This window comes from Diprion similis, chromosome 11 (genome assembly GCF_021155765.1).
Source record: "Diprion similis isolate iyDipSimi1 chromosome 11, iyDipSimi1.1, whole genome shotgun sequence".
NCBI classification, from domain to species: Eukaryota; Metazoa; Arthropoda; class Insecta; order Hymenoptera; family Diprionidae; genus Diprion; species Diprion similis.
The window spans coordinates 3,925,049-3,948,713 of record NC_060115.1 but is presented as its reverse complement, the minus strand read 5'-3'; the positions used below and the strand labels follow the sequence as shown (position 1 = coordinate 3,948,713).

At 43.0% G+C, this 23,665-nt stretch overlaps 2 protein-coding genes across 7 annotated transcripts in view; one reads left to right on the top strand and one right to left on the bottom strand.

Annotated features, from left to right (window-relative positions):
• Positions 1-23,665, bottom strand: part of LOC124412217 (teneurin-a) — a 497,247-nt gene that overhangs the window by 138,804 nt on the left and 334,778 nt on the right. The window contains exon 1 of one of the 6 annotated variants that reach the window (XM_046891917.1): positions 11,755-11,838. The exons of the other annotated variants lie outside the window; for them this stretch is intronic. Within the exon in view, the coding sequence (XP_046747873.1) occupies positions 11,755-11,794 (40 nt within the window). The 5' untranslated portion in view covers positions 11,795-11,838. Of the gene's footprint in view, positions 1-11,754; positions 11,839-23,665 lie in introns of those variants that run through there. 6 annotated transcript variants of the gene reach the window in all.
• Positions 1-23,665, top strand: part of LOC124412224 — a 204,480-nt gene that overhangs the window by 150,178 nt on the left and 30,637 nt on the right. The window lies entirely within an intron of this gene.

The window sequence follows — 23,665 nt, the reverse complement described above, 5'->3', positions numbered from 1 at the left end:
ACGTTGTGGCATTTAATTACCTCCTGGATTCCGGAGAAACTTCGGAGATTGTAAACTTTCGTCATCCGTGAACGGGAATCGCTGACGGAGTTTTGGTATCCAATTAAAAGCATCGATGAGTTCAAAGTTAAACGCGCGCGCGCGCGCGCTGTAAAGTCGAGTCGAGCGACAACCGGAAATTGTCCGATCTTCAAACACGGGATTTCGTTGTCAGTCATCGCTTCTATACACCGACGATGCATCCTTCGGAATTTTATACAAAAGCACCACGACATCTAACCGTTCCAATCACTGCTGCAGTTTTTTCATCAATGAAAGCTTGGATGCGTTGAAGAAATGACCTCCAGCCATCAAGTGTCTCGTTATGTTAGAGAAAATCACGCTTCGACGTACCGCGGATAATTATATTCGTTTATCCTAACAGTTTCCTCATCCAGCTGCAAAGGCTATGAACTCTTAAGTATTTCTCCATTTACATTTTGCAGACAATTAAAATTCAACAATCGACTCTCGCCGTACATTCTGAATTTTTATTTGAAATTCTTTAAATTTATCGCAGCTTTTTTAATTTCTGTTTCTTTTTCTTTTTTCTCTTGCTTTCGAAAAATTTCGTTCCCAATATTAATGTACATAAATTTACTCGTCGAGGATTATAAATCGTTCAATAGATTCGTATATTCGAATGAGTAATCGTTCAGCCTGTATCGCGGAATTTCGTATTATTCATTACGCGAACCATTGTTCAGTGTATAAGGTGAAAAAATTTATTGTATTATTATGCTTATGTATAATTAACGCGCTAAAGATCAGCACGAGGGATTCTGAACTCGTGACAAAATGGTAGAAGAAACAAAAAAAAAAAAAAAAAGTCTTGGGAACAAGAGTCGAGTCTATAAATTCGGTCTACTTTTTCATTCCGAAAACGCTTCGCGATCAAAATTTTTCTCTAAATATACTGCAATAATCGTATATAGGTACCTAATGACTGAAAAGACATGAAAAAATTTTCTCATTCTTTTTCTCATTTCATTCCATTCTTATAAATATTTGAAATTTTTCTTCTTCCGGGGTTGCGTGAGCGCGATTTATTCGTCTGTTTGCTTCTTTTATACATTTCTTTTTTTCATCCATCTGCAGGACGCGCGCGTCCTGAGCACCTGTTCGATAAATCATTAGTGAACCACCTTGCATAATAGATGCGTTACCGATGTTTACCCCGACGGGACGGGACTTTCACCCACGTTCTACGCCAGGAAAGTAGGTACGTAGGTATAGCATGAGGTGCTTCCGATATCTACACGGGATTTCCACGGTGAAACGTTGACGGGTTATTGACCAGAGCCGCAGACTGACGGATCGCGTGCGTGAACTTTGCCGTCGTGTTTTAGCTGTCCTTTCCTCGCACGAAAGAGGAGAGGGAGGGAGAGGGGGAGGAAGAGGAAGAAGAATTTTTTCATTTCTCATATTAGGCCGAAGTTCGCTCTCTTTCGTCGTCGTCGCCCACGTTCTTCCGGTCTGTTTTTCTTTCGATCCTTGGACGGACGCGAGGCTGAACCGCGTTCTTGTTTGCGCCCGAGGTAGACGAGCAGCTTTATTCCCAAGAAGTTCGACCTCGCGTATCGCATTGCTCTCGGCGACGTTGGAAACGGGAATCCAATCGACGCCGAAGAATGAACGACCGACCTGATGAACAACGAACGTTGAGACGACGACGGATTGCTTCAGGCTGTTTTCGAAGGACCGCCATTAGAGAAAAATAAACAAACACACGGATCAAGCAGGTGGTTTGCACCCTTGTTTTGCTGGAGGTTGAAGGGGAGGATATGTCATTTATTTATCCAAATACCTAGGATAACGCAAACCTTCAACCTGGTACATGTGACTGTTTTTCGTTCGCTGGAGAAAATCTGACAAAGTTCCTCCGATTCAATTCGCCCGGATCGTACGGCCAACGTAGTCTGACGTAGGTACGTTATATAGACGGTAGTTCGTTCGGAAACTGTGATCAGTCAACACCGCAACTTTAGCGAAGGTGCCTATGTATGTATGTATGTATGTGTGTACCCGCAGCAACGCGGTTCTATCCTCACTCTTTGATCTCTTTGAATTTTCCTCCATCCTTTGGCGGAAGGCAGCAGGCTCCTGCAAATATGCTTTCTGCACCTGATGGAACGCGTTTATGAACATTTTTCACCACTATTACATATATAGAAGCGCTTTGGGAAAATCGGTATTTGATCTTGCATTTTTTGCAAAACTACTGCACGTTAAATGCGGGATCGAAATTTGTGTTGAAAAATTTTGCAAGTTTTGGAAGTTTTTTTTAAAAATCGAATATACGATATTACAGCTTTGATATTACGAGTGTATTTATAAAAGTTATATACAAATATGCCGATCCCCATTACATACGGCGGCGATTCAAATCATTTTTTGATTCGTTCGTTGTTGTTGTTATTATTATGATTATTAAATACGTGCCCGCGCGACGATAGGTGTGAAGAATCCCTGGAGAATTGAGTGTAAATAATAAAAAATTACAAATGAAAAAATCGTGTATCAATACACGAGGGAGAAAGAGTAACAAGTTTTTTCTATATTTTTTTTTCAATTTTTTTTTTTTGTTTCACTCTCTTCTCTCTCTCTCTTTTTTTTTTTTTTCCCTTTCGGTACACGAAATATCACGGTGATTAGAAGCATGCCGATGGGGGCGCAGGCCGGATTACCACCCTCAGCCATCGCCGGCGATAAAAACAAATAAAAACAATAATGAGAGATGGCGGCATGGGGGAAAAGGGTAAAGGGAAAAGGGAAAAGGGAAAAAGGGTGGCCGCATCGAAACTCGCTAGTGTTTACGCGCGGGCACCGCGGAACGCGTTATGGAAACTGTATTTCACGGGGGATGCTGTACGCTCTGTATTTTTCCAGAAACGCGGCTACCGGTCTTGTTTTAATCATTTTTTATCGGGTGCGGAGGGAACGCGCGCCGCGGCTGAAAAGTTCCGCGTCACACGTTCTCTTCTACGCGAATAAAATGTTCAAATTTCTACTAACTGGGGTGGGGGATGCAAAACGAACGTCATTTACGCGACCGCCGGTTATTATCCCTTTTCGTAAAATCGGCGGGGGACAGGCTAGGCAATAGTTTTTCAGGAATTTACGTTAAGATATTATTCCGAACTTTCTAATTTATATACCTAAAACGTTTTTTCAAATATTTCACATTTTATGCTTGTACTTGTTACGATTATTATTCCCGCAAAAATTTTATCTTGTCATAAAATTTTCGACTCGGACGATTGATCCTGTATTTCGAAAACTACTTTTTCGGCGGTGCAGCATGAGTTTGTAATCTGAGACGCGCGTGTCGTGGAATCCTGATCGGCGATCACGAGTGACGGACGTACCAGATCGTCATTATCGTTAATGCGAGCCTCCCCTGATCGGGCAGCCCCCGCCCTTCGACGAGACCTGCTCAATATGCCCCGTGTCGGATTACGGCCAGTCGGTATCGCCTTTATAGCGATTGTTATTTGTTTTCGACCCGGTCGAGGGTTGACAGTTGCCGCAGCGACATCTCGCGATGACCCTCGCCTTGCCCTCGCCCATAAACATCCCCGCGGTTCGGGGGATAAAACTGCCGATTCTATCGAATTGATTGCGATTTACCGATACTCTCTGCAATCGTATCGCCAGAACCACTCCTATATACCTGTGTACATATATATATATATATGTGTATATGCACGGTATGCTTTTTATACGAAAGAATTTCCACCCGACCGAAGACCTCGGTCTTCCTTTTTCTTCGACATCGGCTTCTATTCACCCCCCGAGGCTTATCGCGGCTTTTTTAAAATCGTTATTCAAGACTCGCGAAAATCAGACTATCAGTTTACCGGAATACTTACATTTAAGAAACATTCTTTTAAGTTTTGATAGTCTGTGGATTGGTTTCGTCCAGTTTTTCCTAGGACTGTCGTTTTTAATATTCCATTTATAGACTCGGCTTTGGTTCATTTTGTAACGGCGGTGAATCGCGGTTTTTCACCGACTGGCATAATCGGAGAACGTCGTTTAGGGATGAATTTAATCCCCAGATAATCCGAAGACAGCGTGTAGGGTATATACGTAGGAGTGAGTTGTGTAAATCTATATATGTATATATATATATACGCAATGCAGGATGGATTCGGTGTACGGAAAGCCTTGAATTCGCCAGACCAAAACCCCCCTCTGGAGAGATCTCTTTTATTTTCCATCTTTTCCGGGGTATTTTTCTTTCTCTCATCCTCCCCGTTTCTCCCTCTCCCTCTCCCTCTCTCTCTATCTCTCGCTCCCACTGATCCTTCTCTCCGTCTCTATTCACCTCGTTAAAAAACCGCATCTGTACAGAACTTTATTCCCGCTGGAAATCTAAGACCAACGAAATTATCTTATATTCCCTCGCGTCGGATGTCAAACGTAATTTGAATCAACTCGGCGCGTGCTGCTGCAGGGTTGGTTTGGTTTTTATACCTATACGTATATGTACAGCAGTCGTGAACAGGAAGAAAAAAGACAGGCCGAGTCAAATTAACCTAGAAAATTGAACTTCAACGGTGAAACATGAAGGAACCCGAGGCGAGCAGAGCCGAGTCTTCTTTCTCTTCGAGGGGTATAAATAAACTTTACGTCACGAGCACCAGCCAGGAATACCTTGACAGAAATATCAAACAGTGAATCGGTAAAAACAAAAAACAAAAAACAAAGAACAAAAAAAAAAAAAACGTAAATAAAACGAAAACCAACAACAAGGACCATTTATACTTCGCGGATCTAATTCAACTTTTAATTGTCACTGTTTTACATCAGCTCCCTTCCCTACTTCGCGTTACCACAAGCGTTTCTCTCCCTCCAGGGCAGGTAACATCCCGCGAGAATTCTACAGCGAGAAATAAATTGGCTTGCCACAAAATTAATGGAATTGAACCTACTTTGCGAAGCACGGGGAAGCTGTTTTTTACGTGAAATAAGTTTTTTTCAGTTTTCATTTTCCTTTCCTATTTTTTTTATTTTTTTTTTTCTCTTCTTCATCCCGTTTCACATGAATTTACCGGATAAAATCCTTTTTTCACTAAAATCACGTCGTCGATATAAATGTAATACATTCATGTAATACACAGTGTCAAACAATTGTTAATGAAAAGTATGATTAATTGGTACGGAATATTTTAGCGTGGTTACCAAGTTTGGTATCCGTGATATTCATCGTCAATATCAATTTTCGAAACAAGGTTTTGGCTTTTATATTCGCCACTTCTTATAGATATGTGAAAATTTTTTACATCAATTTATAATTTGCTTTTGGTATCGAGCGAGAGAAAAAAAAAAAATAAACAAACAAATTCAATTGCACAGAGCTAATTGTTCTCGCTAATAAGAATCATCCCAGGTCAGAGCGTCTGCGTCGTGCATATAAGATATTTGACGCTTCGTAAATTTTCAATTTCATCCCCCAGCTGCCGCAGCGCGTCGCGTCGTCCGCGCCCCTGTCACGCTAATTTTTCCACTTTACGTACCGCATAGAGAGATCCTCTCCGGCCTTTGACTTGAAAATTTCATTCACGCAAAGTAAAGTCGTTCCGATGGTTAATTGCCTAAGAAATAATTAACCTCAGAATTCGTAGTCTAGAATCTGAAATCCGTAGGTAACAGAGTCGATAAGAGAGAATAGAAAAGAAAAAAAAAAAAAAAAATCAGAATAATTAATAGGGTAAATTCTCATTCGCATGCTTAATTGTACTCTTCGATAAACTATTATTGTAATCTGTATTTAAATCACTATCAAAGATGCTTGTTTTATGCGGAGAATCCTCCGGTAATCTAAGGCTGCGAATATAGCTTGGAATGTTTCTATATCATCAAGTCTCTCGGACATCTGAGGTTCATTATACGTCGAATTGTTTTATATCTATACATACCTGTTGTATACATATAAACAGTGGCCATATTTTCCTAAAGCCCCAGCGGCGTTTTCGCTTATTTCCTTATAACGACGTCGTTGTCAGAAAATACGTACACATCTGTGTGCGTGCGTGTATATATGTATATATATGTATACAAGGAGGTAGAGAAATACGAAGGAAGATAAAAAAAAAAAAAAAAAAAAAATAGACAAAATAAAATAATGGTAGTAAAGAAGAAAGGAAAAAAAAGAAAATGAAGGAAAAGGAAAACACAGGGCATCGACTACGATGTGCGATAACCTGCACATACATACATATCTATATATACATTAAACTATCGGACAAACGAGCGCCGTTCTCCGCAACCAAGTTTTACCGCCATACATACGTACGTAGGTATGTATGGTATATATGTACGTTAAGCCATGTGGTACCCACCTATGATGCATGTATGTACGTTGTATAATCGAATTCAGAATCAGGATATCAGTATTATGTTGTTATAGATATACGTATATACATGTTGCCGGATACCATGTGTGTCTGTATGAATGTATGTACTTGTATTATCCGGCGTCGTTCAGAAATGAAACATCGACGGTGTTCCGTTATACCGATACGATATGGACGAGGATGATGCAGAGACACCGCGCTTGTATTTTCGTAGGGTTGCTAGGAGGAGACTCGAGAAAAAACAGACAGGGATCATGCAGAGAGAGAGAGAGAGAGAGAGAGAGAGAGAGAGAGAGAGAGAGTCAGCGTGTCAGGTGAGGAGGGGGAAAGTGTACGTAGGTACCTACAAGAGGAAAAGAAGGGAAAAAAAAGCAATACACCGTCGTATAAAAATCTGTCGAGCAGCTGAGGCTCCTCTAGTTCGGTTGAATCCCGCGATGTCGGGCGGTAAATTAATTACCGTCACCGTGATCCACTCGAGTTGAGCAATCTTAAACTTGTCCAACTCGTCTTACGGACTCGCGACCCGCGTAGCCGTGGAACTCGGCGTGGTGTGGCACTAAAAAATGTTAATTGCGTCTCGTTGATTAACTCTCTCTCTTTCTCTCTCTCTCTTGCTCTATTATTACTACCTCTTTCTCTCTCGTTTTCTATGGAGAGAAACTAGAACAAGTACGTGCACATATACTTAGACCTAGCAGATCGGTCTGTAGAAGAAAAACAATCTGAAGACTATTTTTTTATCGGTGAAATCTCTTGGGGAAGTTTTTTAACTGGGAATATGATCGGAATATGTACATACCTACGTATTAGAGTGTTTGAGAGAAAAATAATTGACAATTTTCCACCGTCGTATACCCGAAAAAAGTTTATTTACGTTGAAAGAAAATTTTTTCGCAAAGATGATCGAGCTTTTTACGTTGTTGTGTGGAAAATCGTGCATTATTTTTTTCTTAAATACCCTAATATAATATATTTTTCGATGTATATATTGAAACGGCGATAAAAGGCGAAAAATGAGAAAAATTGAGAAAAATGCTTTTAATGGTTATATGTGCTTTCGATTTTAATTGTAAGCCTGAAAGAGGACTGTTTGAATAATAATACCGGTTCAACCTCTTCATTTTAAGACATTAGAAAGTTTAGTCTTCTTGCGTCACAAGCCGACTATTAGATTAACTGGCAGGGGGGTAAAACGGGTGATTTCACCCTTTGTAACAATATATATATACACACACCCATATATATGTATACACATGTATAACGGCATTAAAAATAACAACAATAACAATGATAAAAGTATAATAATATAATCTTCTCCGGTGATCGCCCGCGTATACAGTACGGGCATTCTGGGTGATCGTTTTCACGGGCGATAAAAGAATCGCAGGAATGGAAACGGTATTGTGTGTTTCTGAGTCGGTAATTCGGGACTTTTGTCGTGAAAGAATTCCATCTATGCAATGTGCGCACGCCTACATACATGTATATGCACATACATACATATATATATATATATATATATATATATATATATACGGAGGCACATAGATTTGATACATATTATACATATACATATATAAGCGTACACCTAACGTATATACATACGTACATACACGTATGGCACGTATCGATCCGTAGTCTTCGTGCCTAAACCCTGCATATCCCAACTTTTACATACTGCATGGCCGGTATATGTATTTTATTTGATATATATGTATATACATATATATATATATATATATATATACAACGTACCGACGGTGCGGGAAATTCGCAGGAACGTGTGTATAAGCGGTGTGAATTTTTAACGAATCCAACGCCGATCTTACCAGACGTTGGAGTTCTCGAAAACTGGTTCGGGGCTCCCCGGATTACAATAAATTCAGAATTTATAGGGCACCTCGACAAGGGCGGGGGCGGGGGCGGGGGCGGGGGCGGGGGCGGGGGTGGTGCTGGTGTACCTGCGACTTCGACCAGGAGCTCCTTTACGGCGGATGGCTGCTGCAGTGATAGAGCGTGGTACGCGATCCGGAGGGAATCGGGTATGTGTGCAGATTTCATGGCAAGTTGAAGAGAGAATTAGGAAAATCTGCTTGTGGTTTTTTATATTATTATCCGTCGAGTTTTAGTGGAATTTACCGTACAGAGAATGTGGGGAAATGTTTTAATCGGAAATCGATCGACTTTGGAGTGCTTTGAGAAAAAAAGAAAGGAAAAGAAAGAAGAAAACGATAAGCGAAGCGGGGATCAGAAATTTCGGGAAACGAATTGCGCCAATTTCAATTGAAAAAATTATTGCGGCGGGAAGAAACATTTCTTCGCTTTATTCGGCGGGGTTTTTAGCCGTATTCTTATACTTCCCGGTCTTGAACTTGTCCTGCGGAGGGTAATAAAATCGTTTTTACGTTACCTACGACGACGACGACGACGACGACGACGACGACGACGAAGCGACGCGACGTTCCGCAACGGGACACGTTCCAATATCTTGCAAATTCAACCGATTTAATATACGCGAGCCTGGTTTCACCTCCTTATGTGAGATCCTAGGATACGAAGGAGGCGGTAGAAGAAACCCTGTCCGCCCCGCGAACCTCGCGTCCCCACCGAAACAAGTAAGATATTTGAATTCCAACGCGCAATTCGGATTTATCCGAATATTTACACTCCCAATATATTTCAACTCTCTCAATGATTCCGCGGGACCTTCTGCACCAGGGATTCCTCCTGTTCGAATCCTTGAATCGTTAAAAGGGTCTGGTGAGTGGGAAAGTCCTTATTGCAGGACCCTTAGAATTCGTTGTTCCAACGGTTTCGAATATCAACTCTACAGACGAAAGAACGATAACGATTTACTCGCGATTGTCAAAACAGCAAACGTACGACTTCAAAAAATTGTCGCTATAGCTAAAACTTGACGAAATTTCATGAATGTATAAAAAGGAATCCAGTTACGTTGAAAAAAGAAATAATAAACCAAATTTCATTTGGATTCGAAAGGTGTAATTACCGTTTGTTATAAGGGGTGAAAAATTTACACGTTTCGTCAACTCCAAATAACTTCTCCCGAGTGTACGATCGAGTTTTTAACATTCGTCGATCGGTTGAAATTGCAAATTGTACAAAAATGAGGAAGTGTAAGGATGTCACACGAGGGACGCACACATGCAGACACGTAAAGACGTCTGGTTATAGGCTATACACGCTGTGGTTAGATGTGATTAAGACAGCGCTCGTTAATCACGAGAGGAAGAAGGAAAGAAAAAGGAAGAGTAAGAAGCAAAAAAAAAAAAAAAAAAAAAGAAAGAAAGAAAGGAGAGAAAAGAAGAGAAGAGAAGAGAAAATAAGGGAAAAGATAAAGAAAGAAAGAAAGCTGAGTAGAGAGTTGGATCGATCCTGCTGCCCCTGGACGTCACGTTAACTAATTGAAGCGCTCGAGTTAATGGCGAGACGAAGTCGCGTGAACGAGAATCCGGAACAACAATAAAGAAAATCATGGGTAGAGAGGAGGAGTCGGGCACCCTGCAAAACCACCCCTCCACGTCCGCCACGCCACGCCGCACGGCTCGGAAGCATTGTCCGTAAAACAATGCCGCTGAGGTTCGCTTTGCTTTGTATTTTCGGTACGTAGTTCGTAAGCAAATTAGAACGGGGCACGTGTCTCTCTGTCTGTCCGTCTCGTCCTCGTCGACGACGGATTTGCAGCCCTCCACCCCCTCCCCCCCCCGCCCCGGACACCCCTTCTCTTTTCTCTCTGAAATACATTCTGCTTGATGGTTCTCTGCGACACGTCTCAGCAGTCGTTGTTTGCCCAGAGGTACGTATAACGTAGACGTATAACGTATACACTACGAACGCATCTGCAATTAAGCCAGTTTATTGGCCGAGGGTGGTGCAGGGTAGGTATAAGTTTCCGTCGTTCCAAGGGTGCTGGTGCTGATGCTGATGGTGGTGGTGGTGGTTGGCTAGCTTAGGCGCGGAGGATCAATGCAATTTTGTACGGAACGATTGCGGCTCGACGTTTTCGAGCCCTTCCAACCCTGCGAAGCCCTCCGGCTATTCGCATTAGTAGAACTGTTGCGAGATTAGAAAAAAAGGGGTGAAATCGTTAGAGGGACGCGCTTCAGGAGACCCCGAGGATCTCTCTAGCTCGGGTTCTTAACCCCTCTTATTGCAACTATCTTTGACGCTGAACGATCCCGAAGTATAAGGCGTACGGTAATGAGATGGTGGTGTTGAAACAATTTGTTCTCATGAGAAGAGTTTATTTATTTACATACCGGATATGGCAAAACAAATGTTTCGTTATTATTACCAAATTTAAGCTAAGTCAAATACCATTTGTTAACTATTGACAAATTTCTATCGATCTATCGATTTGGCTCGAACATAATTTTATAATAATAACTAAACATTCATTTCGTCATATCAAAAATAGTAATTAAAATTTCTTCTCAGTGATGTATGGTTATGTGTCTGGTGAAATTTTATGACAAAATACTATTTGGCGAGAACGAAAATCTCTCAAGAAACAAAAATACCTCCCCTCCCATCCCCACCCCAGTTGACTAAATATTCCGCGAGTCCTCCACGTATACAATCCGTGAAAGAATAATTTCGCGGTCCATTCTCACCGGTGACTGAGGTCGGTGGATTTTACAGGCGTATTTTCGCCTTGGTGGTAATATTCTCCAGTCGGTGGGAGAATCAGCGAAAGCGAGAGAGAGAGAGAGAGAGAGAGAGAGAGAGAGAGAGAGAGAGAGAGAAAAATACACACAGTAAAAAGTGCTAGCTTCGCGACATAAAGCTATTGAATTATTGCGTATACGCGTGTTATACGCAGGCTATTTTGGTGCCCCAGGATAACGTGCTTCGTAAAATTTATGTAACGCGGTATTATCATTGTTATTATTAACTGCGGAGACAGGTTGCCACATACACCCTGCGCTCAGCTGTGAGGTAAAAGTGTAAAACCGTCCAGAGGGAAAAATTTTACAATATGCCATTATACGCGTGAAAATTTCTCTGATGCTAAAACGAAATATTATCGAAGTAACTCTGACAAACGAAGAAGAAGAAGGAAAACGAAAATTCTTCAACTTTGGCTTCAGTATACCTAAAGGGGTGAAAAATCCAGGCTATGCACTCGCTTCGGTGTCGTTTGTGAAACTAATTATACCGTGTCAATTAATTAAGCCATAGAATTTTATCTCGCAGACTTTCGTGATGTTTCAATCAGCTTTCAATTCGTTTCCCCGTCGAGTCGTGACCTGTGGATCGAAGTAGGGTGGCGACACACGTTGGAGACACGCGTGACACGAAAAGAGGTTTTGGCGGACGAAGGACTCACCGACACGGTCGATGTCTTCCTGCGTGTAGTAGTGATGCATAATTGCTTCTGGTCTATTATGATGTTTCAATTATACGTCAAGTCCACGTCGCACGGTGGAGGAAAAGCGTGGAGTCGATGTTGAAACTTTGCAAAACACTTGAAGAGTTCACTGAAGGCTAGTACATCTCGTTCACTCTCACTTTCGGCGATATATATATATATACATATATATATATATATATATATATATTATTTCTCCAGGAAACCGGTGAAAGTTATCAGGAAGCTGGGAACATCGTATATAAGACTCGACGGGATGGAGAATGATCCGCTACGCGGGGTACTTTGTACCGGAAGGATCACCGCGGGTGTAGATTCTCATCCCGGCGAAGGTTGGAGGAAAGGGTTGAAGGTTCTTGATCAAAATTTGGATAACGTGGCACGAACGGGACAACGCTCTCGATGTAAACAGAGACGATTGTTCTTCAGCCCCTGCTTCAGGGGTGGAAAAGCGGGGCTGGATCGACAGCACGGAAAACCGGAAGCGGCCGCGACGAGACGCGCGAATCGTCCGTCTTGCGGGAAACTCGCGTTGACCACGCGGAGGCGGACGCTGGGTTCACCGGTTTTTAAAGGGGCGATAAAAAATCCAAAAACAGAGCGAAAAAACCGTCGGGCAACGACGCGACGCGGAACATAGCTCGACGCAGACGTCGTGTACTGGGCGAACCTGCGCACCCGCATCGGCTCCCGCCGTTTCGCGCGACGCCGGGCGTCCCCAGCGCCCCGACGGAGCTTCCGGAAAACGCTCGACGCCACCCCCGCCTCTGGACGACGCCGCGTATCGATTGGCCCAGTTGTGTACCTCGTCATGGCACACGAATCTTCTCTGACACTCTCTCCATACCCTGCCTCTCCGCACCCCCGAGGACCACGTGACGCCGGGAATTCTTTTCTCGTATCTATTGTGACCGTCATTCGATGTTCGACTGCGTTTCGAAGTCGTCGGAGGAGGTTGTCGAATGAACGAAACGAAGGCGATGAGTTTCCGGTGAAACGAGGGTTTCTTCTATTCTTTTAATTAATTAATTTATAAGTTGAGGAGTTTTTTTCACGCCCTTGAGTTCCAAAGTCGATCCTTTGGATCCTAGGATCTTTGACCTTCTTTTCAAAACCGCGCGAGAGGAATTAGCGGTGGAGAATGAAACGGAAAAGCGGAGAACTGCTACTCGGTTGGAAAGAAATTGAATTTACAATTGAAATAGTCGCGTCCCTCTGCACGTCGACGGTTGAAATGGGTAGCCGGGTGCTGCGGGGAGGGTGAAAAAGGAAAGCACCGCGAAACGGCGACCGCAATTCCACTAGCGGCAACCATTAATCGGATCGACTTGAAATTTGTACTGCAGTTCAGTTACCCGTCGCTAACGGCTAATTTTCTCGCGAACCGATTTCCCGATAAATCGACACTTGACTGTCACCCAACATTTCTCAATTTATCCCAACGGACCTGAGAACGACGAACTTTTACCTCGCTCGGCCAGAGCTAAGCCTATATATTTCCGTGGTTTTCTGTTTCCCTGCAGCGATTTCTTCACTTCACTCAAACCACAGCACTTCATCGAAGCTCTTAAAATAATGCAATAATAAAACCTGCACATTCTCATCACTCAAAAAGGACTCAAGAGCTCCGGTCAGTCCGAGAGACGGATCATCCGACTCCCTTCTAATAACGGAGACCAACCGGGAAAGGATATCAGCGACAAAGGACGCGCAGGACTTTATTATGTGACCGACTGTAGAATGCATGACAATGCGAGACTGCAGCAGCCGTTTCCTAGGCTGCACCAACACGCTCCTGAATGTAACACACATCGGGTGCCCGGGGGTCCCGCACGCCCCGCCAGTTGCTCCCGTGGGCACCGTTCGAGCACCGCTGCGGGACCAACGCTCCACAATACCCGGCTAACAAGATCATGAATTGATGAATCGGTGGAAAATTTGTAGAATCAGGGGAAAAAGAAGGAACCAGATCCCGTGAATTGACGTTTCGCTCGACGCCCCGACGCGACGCGTGTTACAGCAATTTTTCTATGATCAACCCTCGGATTCTCTTTTCGTTCGTTTTCAAGTTCAGGAGAAGCCTTCTGTAGGGATTCCTTTCACAGTTGAGTTTTGATTTTCCAGAGCCCGTTACATTTTTCACGGTCTCACCTGCAGTGCAGAGAGAACATGAGGACCGACGCAGAGGTGCTAATTAAAAAGCGTCAAATTCAACTGAAAGATAGGTGTTTTTGGTTGGAGATTAAACGACGCGATCGGGTTCGAAACGGGGTAGCGAGACGAGACGAGAGAGGGAGGGAGGGAGGGAGTGAGCCGGTGTAATTTATCCTGAAAAGTGAGAGGATTTGAGAAGGTGTTTGGATGATGAATGCGATGACGTGCTGCAGTGGTAGTCGGTCGCCTTGTTGTGGGGAAACGAGATGGGGGTGGGGGGCGACAAACACACCCTCGGGGCGATGAAGAGGGGCGATTTTCTCATAGCCAAACTACCGGCGGTACTCCAGCATCATGTGTTCCGTATCATTTCCCAGAAAGTGCACCGTCTGTCCCTGACACAATGTCTAAGATGATGCCGCAATTATTACGAGCTATTTACGCATCGATGAACAATTTTTCCAACCCAACCCCCTAGGGGTGGAAAACGCGCGCAAAGCGGAGTTACGGAACGGTTGGAATCAGAGATCTTTGCTACGGCTGTCGAAGGTGATAAGTAATAGGATGAACTTGCTTTCTCAAAATTTTCCTACCACGGATTGATCCGCGTGGATTCGAAGAGGCGAACGGAGCTAGGCCGTCATATATACATGTATATAGATATATATGTATATACGGTATAACAGAGAGAGGGTTTCGGGATGGCAAATTAATTATACGAGGCTTTGGCAGGTGAAGGAGCCCGCCGAGGAATTCATTACCCGTCGAAGCAGAAGAAGCTTTCGGAGTTTCCGCAGGGCGGCAGGGCCGGAGAGTACGATTGGCGGTCCTGAAGCCAGCACAGGGTGGATGTGGGCGAGTGATTTCACGGGGTGCTATGCGGACCTTAACGGTCAAGGAGTATTCCGGAGCCTTGTTACACGCGAGGCTTAACTCGATGCAGGAGGCCTTAAATTCTAAAGCTCAAAGTTACTTATGGCGACTAGACGCGCTACCAGCAGGTAAGATAAGAGGCTTGGCCCTTTCACTATCAACCCGCGTCGCGCCGAAGACTTCTTGCTGGAAAATCCTCACGGTCCTTTCCTCGGCACGCACCTGCCATCCCTGCCAGTTTTACCCTCAAAGAGCGAACTTAACTGGAGATTTCGCAACTTGAGCGATAACGAAAATCCTTGTTAATATTCGGACGGCTATCTCTAGTAAAATCACCCTCCACCCCCTCCACCCCCCTCCCCGTTTTCTCGCATAATTGGTACTACAGGTTGGGCCCTCGTTCAACGTATACCAATTCCTTCGTCCTGGACCTCGTGTCGGGGCTCGTTACTTGGATAGTCCTCGACTCTACCTGAGGTACCTACTTCGCCTACTAAGTGCCTTGGTTACTTGAGATTAAGCCGGTCTTACCTGACCTTAGTAGCGGCCCCTCGCTTTCTCGCGTCAAACACCCTGCGAACCCAAATCGCGGAAAGTTGTCCCGGAAAAGTCGAGGGTCACGTCGATTTTAACTAATTTTTTAATAATAATTTTTACACTTGTGTCGTACTAGTTCGTAGCGACGCAGCTACGTAATGTTTTTTTTTTTTGTAGAACACGTTAAAAATTTAAACATTCGTTTCCCCATCGTCGTATTCTTATTTTCTAATACAACCGATTCGTGCGGTTTTTGCACTCTGGGCAAGTGATTGAAAAGTACAGTAAACTCTATCTGGTGAGGAGGAAAAAAAGAATGACTTTTATTTACGAGGGGCACAGAGGCGTCCTGCCGACAAGCCGACTGCAAAGAAACTCGGAGCTGAATACCTCGAGAACGGGGTTAGGGGTGGCAGGAGCAGCTCGCTAGGGGAAGAAGAAACGTATTTCCCGGCGGGAAGACGCAAGAATTACCGTGGAAACGAGAAAAATAATGAAATTTCTTCTTAAAATCTGTTATTCCGTTGGTATATACGTAGAAGCGAATCTTGTTTAAATCTGTTTGAATAACAGTTGGTCTCCTTCTCACTTGTGTATTCAGTCATACGGTTTGTTTCATTTTTTGTGATAGAAAATTATTTAAATCGTTTGAAGAAAAAAAAAATAAAATAAATAAATAAATAATAACGAAAAATTGCAAATTATACCGCGTGATCGTGTGTATTGAAATAAAAGAATTATTTCTCCCTCGCTGATCTGTTTTCTTGAACAAAAGCGAATCTTATAAATTAGTAAGACGCCGAATTCGGCTCTTTTTCCTTTATCATACAATCCGTGGGCATCGATTTGAATCACTCGTGTGTTTAATTTTCGAGTATATCGTTGAAATCGAGGGGGCTGGTTTGAAAACTTTAATCCACCCTGTAATTTATTGGCGTTATTTCTTATCAAGTGCGATACCTTGTACCATATACCTACATACATATAAAATATACTACAACGAGAGCCAATTTGGACCCCTTGATTTTCTAAGGCGTCGTTAACCCTCAGCACCGAGTACTTTGCTCCGTAATTTTATCTCCCTCTCTAGTCGAGGATAAGAATAATCATTTTTCTTTTCGTCATTAAAAAAAAAAAAAAAAAAAAAAAAAAAAAAAAAAAAAAAAAAAAAAAAAAAAAAGAAGTAAAAAACGAAAAAAAAACAAAAATAAAAGTGTAAAAAAAAGACGCGGAGAGCCCTAATCATATTCTGGAAGCTTGTAACGGCGACAACATCGGTCGGTTTACGCCTCGAGCTGTGCTTTATAAGGAAAAGGCGGGGGCGTGGAAGAGATCCGCCCCCGCCCCCGCCGCCGCCGCCTGAGGATCAACGTCATCCGGCAAACAACGGCAGGACGAAATGGTAATGGGTGCAGGCAGCAATATTGTACGCAATTACAATGACTCAGGCTATAAGACGTTGCCACGGAGGATCAAGGACGGAAATCCTGATCCCGTCGTTAACCCCCGCGAGGTTGTTGTAAACGTTTCTGGAAGATCAATTCAGCTGCATATTCTCTTGTGTTATACCTACGAATAGGCATTCGCAGGATCTGCATTAATTCACGATTCATTCCATTCGCATGATAAATTGTTCGAAATAATTTTTATCCACTTATTTTTTTTAGGTTATATTTGTTTCGTCTCGAGATGGGATTATGATAAAAAAGCAAAAAATCGATTCAGTATCATTATAAAGGAGTAAATCGAAACGGGAGAGCGGGTCTTAAAAAGCTCGTACAGATTGCTGTTTTTGTTTCAGTAGATTTGTTGTTTTTTTTTTTTTTTTTGATTTTTTTTTCTTTCTTTTTAATTGCCACTCGTTCCCGTTAGCTGCTGGAAGAAACTCCTTCAGGTTTGCCGATGGCGCTGATTGGAGCTGTATACACGGTACTTTTAAAAGCAATCTCGCAATCAATGAGGAGGACTGGGTGTTTTACGTCGAACATCAATGTGCACCGTGAAATCAGAGAATATAATAAATTTCATCTTAGCTTTATAAAAATTTAGCTATTTGGTGAGAAATAAATTTTTACTTTCAACTTTTAGGCAATGGTCATGAACTAAGTTCTCACTTCTTGAAAATTGTACGTGCTAGCGAATTATTACAAATTTATCTCACGATCAGCTGTGCTCTAGTCAAATATAAAATATTCTTGTTTGTATGACTATTGCATTTTTCAGTTATATACTTCTAATAATAACTCCTGTGAGGAAATTCTGGAATTTTCAGGGAATTAGGGTTTCACTAATAACTGAACACCATGATGGTTTAAACACGGCATCGATGCAGACGGGCACTTATACGGGGAACACCTCTTCATTTCGGTACAGAAATTGAATATGTATATATTCATTGGATTTCGTAGCTGTAAGCAGTAATTCGATACGGGTTTCTAAGCGGTTGCAAATCTGCGTTCGTATATATATATAAACCTGTAACGCAAACTTAATTGCTGTACCGGCGTATTTCTACGGTTACAACATGGCGACTGGTGGTTCAATTTGTACAACAGGGCGTACAGAGCACGCTGACTCGGTGGAAATCGGCAAGCATTGCAGGTTTCAGATATCGTGTTCGATATCAGGCTGAAGTTAGTAACGGGTTGATGCAAAAATCACTGTTTTGCAAGTTTATAGTGACTTTGAAGTAGTCAAGTTTTCAAAATGTGAATACGTTCTCCCTTAGCATGATTTACTGAATTTCATATATTCTTGCAATTGTTGGGTAACGATTTTCCGAAACGTTTATCGTTATAATAACCTTACTAACTGCAGACTTATTGTTCCATACTTGTCGCAAAATTTTGCTTCGAAATGCGTATGGTTTTTACATATTCAAAATCAAACTCAAATACGTGCAAGTATTTATTTCACCGTATTCCCTAAGGATGTCGTTACGCTCGTCGAGGGAGAGTTTCTCGCGTTTGATTCTTGGCAATAAAATCCCCGGAAATCCAAGCCAAATACACATAAGCACGCAACTAAAAGCACTCGCTCCCACGTGTAAGTATCCCAGCTTTGTTTCTTGGATTTAATCACTCAATTTTACGCTCTGATTGTGAGATTAACTTTGTTTCAAGATCGCTAAAGATGGGTTTACAGGAGCGTTCGAAATTTCCGCCAACACACGGATCCATCATGTATCATCTCCGATTCTTATCTCGTCCAAAACCCAAAAAGCAAGTACCTTGTAACTTTCTGTTTATCGTTAGGTAGGTACGTAATTGGTCACAGTGCGGAGTCTTGAAACGAAATATGTCCCGATAAGAAGGATCCTTGAAGAAGGATAAGCAGCCAATTAGGACAGAAGAAAAGCGCACATTTTCAAGCTTAGAAATTAAAAGACTTTTCTTTTGGCGTTTCAATTAACCGAACGCATCTGTCGGGGAAAAATATAAAACTATTGAAAACTCCTTTTCGATATCTTCCGACAAAAATTTTATTCTAGTGAAAAATTTTTCATTCAAAAACTACTTCAACTACCTCATATTTACCTAGATAACCGAGATAAAGTTTTCAACATCTTTTTAACCGCAAACAAATGCCCTCAAAGAAACGCCGAAAGTCGAGCCTATTTATTCCCTTTTCAAAAGTGGTCCAAGTTCCTTGTTTTTTTCTTGAAATCTTCTCTTCCTGTCACGAAACTTCTCTTAGCGAGCAGGAACTCGGACAGCAAGTACTTGCCACGAGCCCGAACGATTTTTGCGTTTTTCTTTTTTTCTCTCATCAAGTGGCGCGTGGTCCAGTTTTCAGCAACTCACGGAGGGGCGGATCAAGGATCCGGGGTTGAATATCCCGAGGAAAACATGCACGCAGCTCCGAATGACATAACATGGCCTACTCGACTCGGGTGCGCCTGGCCGAGAGAGTTTCCCCTTCGTCCGCTTTCCGAGGGATCAATAAACACGCACATCGCCGCGGCCTTTTTTCCTGCATCCTGCGGGAGGTGGCGAAACGCAGGATCGCTTTCCTTCAAAGGTGCAACGAAGCACGCCTGCGGCTTTTACTCCTTCTTCTTACGATATAGGTTATAGAATTTTCGTCGACAAAACGCCCCTCGCAAATCGCCGCTGGGACGAACTGCACTCCGTCGACCGCCGACATATTGGGGCTGTTTTCCCGGGAGCCCATCCTGCGGAATTTGCATTCGCGGGGAGCAGCAGGGCGGCTGGTTCCAGGACGAGGCCCTTGAGGACGGAAATAGTAGTATCGAGAAACATTATTACGCGCCTTTTGCCCCGCGATGGTTATTGTTTGGCGTCGCGGGGCCACGGAGGGAATCATGAATAATTTCATCCCCTAAAACGGCGCCCCTCTACTTCCTGGAGCACCAGATTTGCAGTGCAAGTTCAGGATCATCGGTGACGAAGTGGAGGAAAAAATCGCAAAAAAATTAACAGGATTTTCGAAAGAAACTGACGAACGTTACTGTCATTCAAAATCGAGTCATCGCTTTCTATTTTTGGGATAGAAGAAGGGGGGTTGAATTTTGCCAAAGAAACATGCCTGGAAACAGGTGCTTCTTCTTTCTTCGACTACGTGCATGCGCCCTTCTTATCTTTTAAGAACTGCGATGGGGATGAAAAAATAATGACGAGTTTTTTCCCTCCAGGGAGGGGTGGGGGAGAACTTCGGTATAAGGTATAATAATACGGGCTTCGTTTTTTCGCCGCGCCGGTCCGCCTCTCTCCGGAAAGAATCTTTTATACGTATATACCCAGATGTTTACATGTATAGGTGAGGGAAATTGACCGTGGCAGAGATTGCGGCCTCGCCGAAGAGAACCAGCGTGGTGGGTAGGTAGGTATATATGTATATACACCTATTTGGCGAAGTCCCAAAACTTGCGGATATACATGACAAAGTTCTGATACACTCCGTCATTCCTTCTGAAAATGTTTTTCTCCCATCTCTCTTCTTCTGTCGTTATTTTTCTTAGATATCCTTCAGTTTCCTCGAACTCGATGCGCGGCGTGGTCTAAAAATGATTGTAAAAAAAATAAAAATAAAGGAAGGAAGTAAGATAAACCGCGATTTTTTACCGTTCTAGCTTGACCTCCGAGCAGCGAGCAATAGTTGTAAAAATAAACGCGGAGTAGATGGAGATAGGGATGTGAAAACGACGTGGCGTTGACTCTGAAACTCGTCGCCTTAAAAGCTCCGCGTGAAGCAGCGACGTGAAGAGGTGGAGGAAGAGGAGAAGGAGAACCAGGGTGAGAGAAAGAGAGAGAGAAACTGAACTTCGTCACTCCTTCGTCCGTTCCTCCGCGTCTTATTGCGCTCTATTCTCCTAGACTCTCACTTGATCAAATAGAGCCGCCCTTTAGATGCAGGGGAAGAATGAGCGGAATACGAGGGTGGGGGAGGTGCAGGTTTAAGGGTAGCAGCAGCAGCACGCTCGTTCGAACGGAGAAAACCGGTCGACCCGATTCCGTCGACGCGGGTAACCACGAACCAGAGGCGATCGTTTGACCCCCGGAAGTGTGTAGCCAGGAGTCTTGCCATCAGGACGTAAACGGGGTGGGATTCAAGGGAGAAACAATGCGCCCGGCATTGCCGCTTGCTTCACGCCGCTTACCTTCACACTCCACCGAGTACAAAGCCCTGAACGAACGAGCCGTAGTACCCTGCACCCCTAGAGTAACCCTGCACCTATACGGCAAACGAATAAGACCCTGGAATTGGAAAACGTGCGCTGCCCTAAGTGTCTTTTATTTTATTTACTCCCCACTTTTCGGTCGCCTCTTCCAACCTTTGCCTGCCCTCCACCCTCACACACGGTTACCTCACATCGCTTTTCACTTAGACCGACTCTTTTCTATCATCTTTTATTGTTCGCCGATATTGTCTGTTGTTGTTGTTTTGATCTGTATTAATCAAGACTCTTCGATATCGACACGTTTTGTCCTGGTTGTGTGTCTATAATACTTGAAAGATTGGTCCTCTTGCACCGGCGGATGGAAGAGCTTGAAAACTCAATGAAAATATGATAATATTAAAACAGAAAAATATAAAAAGTATAAAATCGATGCTCGGAAGAAATTTCGCAGGTCCATCAAATTATCGTTATACGCTGAATGGAGCTATTAGTAAGTTTTTTTTCCGTTAGTAATTCGTAAGCGTAAGTAATAATCGAAATAAATTATATTTCACGAAAACAAAGTGAATACTTATAAGACTGATTAACATTATTCATGAAAACCATTTACTTTCGGCAATTTTCAAAAATGCATCATCTGCCAAAATCGATATGTACAAGCTAAGTTTGATCTCATATCACCGCATTCCGAGCCTCCACGTTTATTATAAAATTCATGAGCCCGTCTGCCCGCAGGAGTTTGTAAATTATTCCTGACATGAGTGCATTTCTCGATGGGACAGAACTGGCTCGGTTTTCCGGATGGGTTATATAATAACAAGATTCGAAGCCGAAAAATGTTCAAAAATATTGTGAAAAGGGTCGACGACGGTAGATTTTACGTACCTACGATTTCCGCTGCATATCGTCCTGCAGTTATTTTTTCATCTTCTCCGTCTTTCTTTTTTACTTCCGCTTCTTCAGCCGTCCGTCATCCATATAAATATTGTATATATATACGTATCTTTTCCTTTTCTTTCTTTTTTTTTTCTTTTCTCGTTTTACTTTCTTCTTCTTCTTTTTTTTGCAGATCGCGTTACGGCTCAGCGGCGCGGTAGTTTCCCCAGGGCATCGGGTCTTCCCCTTTACTTTTGATACGTTTTCCGTCAGTGTAAGTGGTTTGTATTGCGGTTCTGCCGCGCGATCGAAACGGCACGGTGTTAAAGCCGCGGCTTCTCGGCCCTTTACGTAATATTTTCTCATTTAATTACCTCCGGCTAGATTGGCGCCTCCGGCCTTGCAGCATGCGTATGACGCGTGATATAAGATATTTACAATATTACTCAGGTTGACGCGGGGTCCATGAAATTCTTCGGGAATCCGTCTTACGTTTTCATCTTATCCACGCTTCTCATACATACTAAACGTCTAACGTTCACTTGCAGACGATATTAGATGTGGATCGAGAAAATTTTCTACCGAAAGTAACGGAATGTCCTCAAACACTGCGCAAGTATGTCCTTCGATAAAATTTGAATAACACCCTGCAACCAAGGGTGGAAATTTGCCGACGCTGCACTGCAGTATATATGTATGTATATATAGTTGTGTGACGACTGAATTTGCAGTTTTCCGTTACATGTCACGTGTGCAGACCATGTACCATCTATCACATATCTATACTATATGCATGTATTATCGATGCGAGTAGGTGTTTTTCGCCTTCGTGCAAGGATCGAGAGGGGCGACGACGGGAGAAGGGGAGGGGGATTCTTGCCGTGCGTTTTCAGGGATGGAAGTCCTGTGTCAGTTTCTATAAACTCGAATCGGCTCGCCGTGCGAGTTTCGCTTGATATTGAGTAGCAAATTGAATCCGAACGCCGTCATAAAAGATGGATATCAGGCACCCGCCGCCTCCACTTCGTCGTTCGTACCTGCACCTCATTTCACACAGCCAGCATCACATACATATCCGCAAAGTTTGAAAGGCCCTCGGGCTTTTCGACTTCATGCACAGACAGACAGACAGACAGAGTCTGTGCTTATTTGTCACAGCCGTTTCAGCTGCGCGAGAAAGAGTAGCAGGGAAAGAAAAAGTAGATAAAGAAGTTTAGAAAAGAGAGGAGTAAAAATATTCCAACCAACTATAACAGGTGGAAAGAATATCTTTGATTCTACTCTCAGGCTGCAGCTGTTGAAGAGTTTACCATCTTTTATCTGATTTTGAGATTCTAAATTCTCAAGCAACGATTTAGCTGCACAAATATTGAACATCCATGGTTAAGAGGCGGGCCAATCAGCCATTGTGAAACCATAATGCGAAATTTATCTCTGGCTGACATACGCGCGAATCGCAGGCGAACTGCGACAATACGAAATGACAGATGAAATTGAAAATTGAGGGACGAGGGAATCGGGTTATTTTTCCTGTCGAGCATTTGAAAAGTTCTACTATATGCATATATACACATAACTCGGTTTATTTATTATTTCTACTTTTTATCACGTTACCTCTGTGCACATTCGGCCGATCGGCTCGATGCCCGAATCGCGAATGCTGCAGCTGGCAAATACGGGAGATACGCTTTCGGATTCAACGCTGCTATATTTCATCCTCTCCGATGGTTGTTTTCGATTTGTGATGGAAACAGGGGCGTTCGCATGGCCGGAAAAATATGTGCATTC